The following is a 284-nucleotide window of genomic DNA, read 5'->3' on the forward strand; positions in this document are numbered from 1 at the left end:
GAAAACATCGCTTCTCACATGTCGACCGGAATATGCTTGGCCAGCTCTAGCACGTATTCCTCCCTTCTCGAAATGGTCGGGCAGTGGCTGGACATCCAAGCGACGACCTTCGGCCTCTTGACGTAGCTTCTCCAGGAGGCTCCCATCACCTCCTCCAGCGTGGTGTTCCTGGCCAGCGCTTCCCGGTACTTGGCGAGGGCGACGCTGTGGTTCTCGATCAGGTTTGGACGCACGGGTCTGTGCAGAGAAGGGTAGGGGGGGGGGGGCGATGACGGTAAGTGGGC

At 60.6% G+C, this 284-nt stretch overlaps 1 protein-coding gene across 1 annotated transcript in view; it reads right to left on the reverse strand.

Moving 5' to 3' along the window:
- The window catches only part of LOC119588527 (alpha-(1,3)-fucosyltransferase C-like), a gene marked incomplete in the record, with an annotated part of 22,185 nt that overhangs the window by 12,052 nt on the left and 9,849 nt on the right, over positions 1–284 (reverse strand). The window contains 1 exon segment of the mRNA XM_037937165.1: positions 19–237. Within this exon segment, the coding sequence (XP_037793093.1) occupies positions 19–237 (219 nt within the window).

This window comes from Penaeus monodon, chromosome 24 (assembly GCF_015228065.2).
Source record: "Penaeus monodon isolate SGIC_2016 chromosome 24, NSTDA_Pmon_1, whole genome shotgun sequence".
Lineage (NCBI taxonomy): Eukaryota > Metazoa > Arthropoda > Malacostraca > Decapoda > Penaeidae > Penaeus > Penaeus monodon.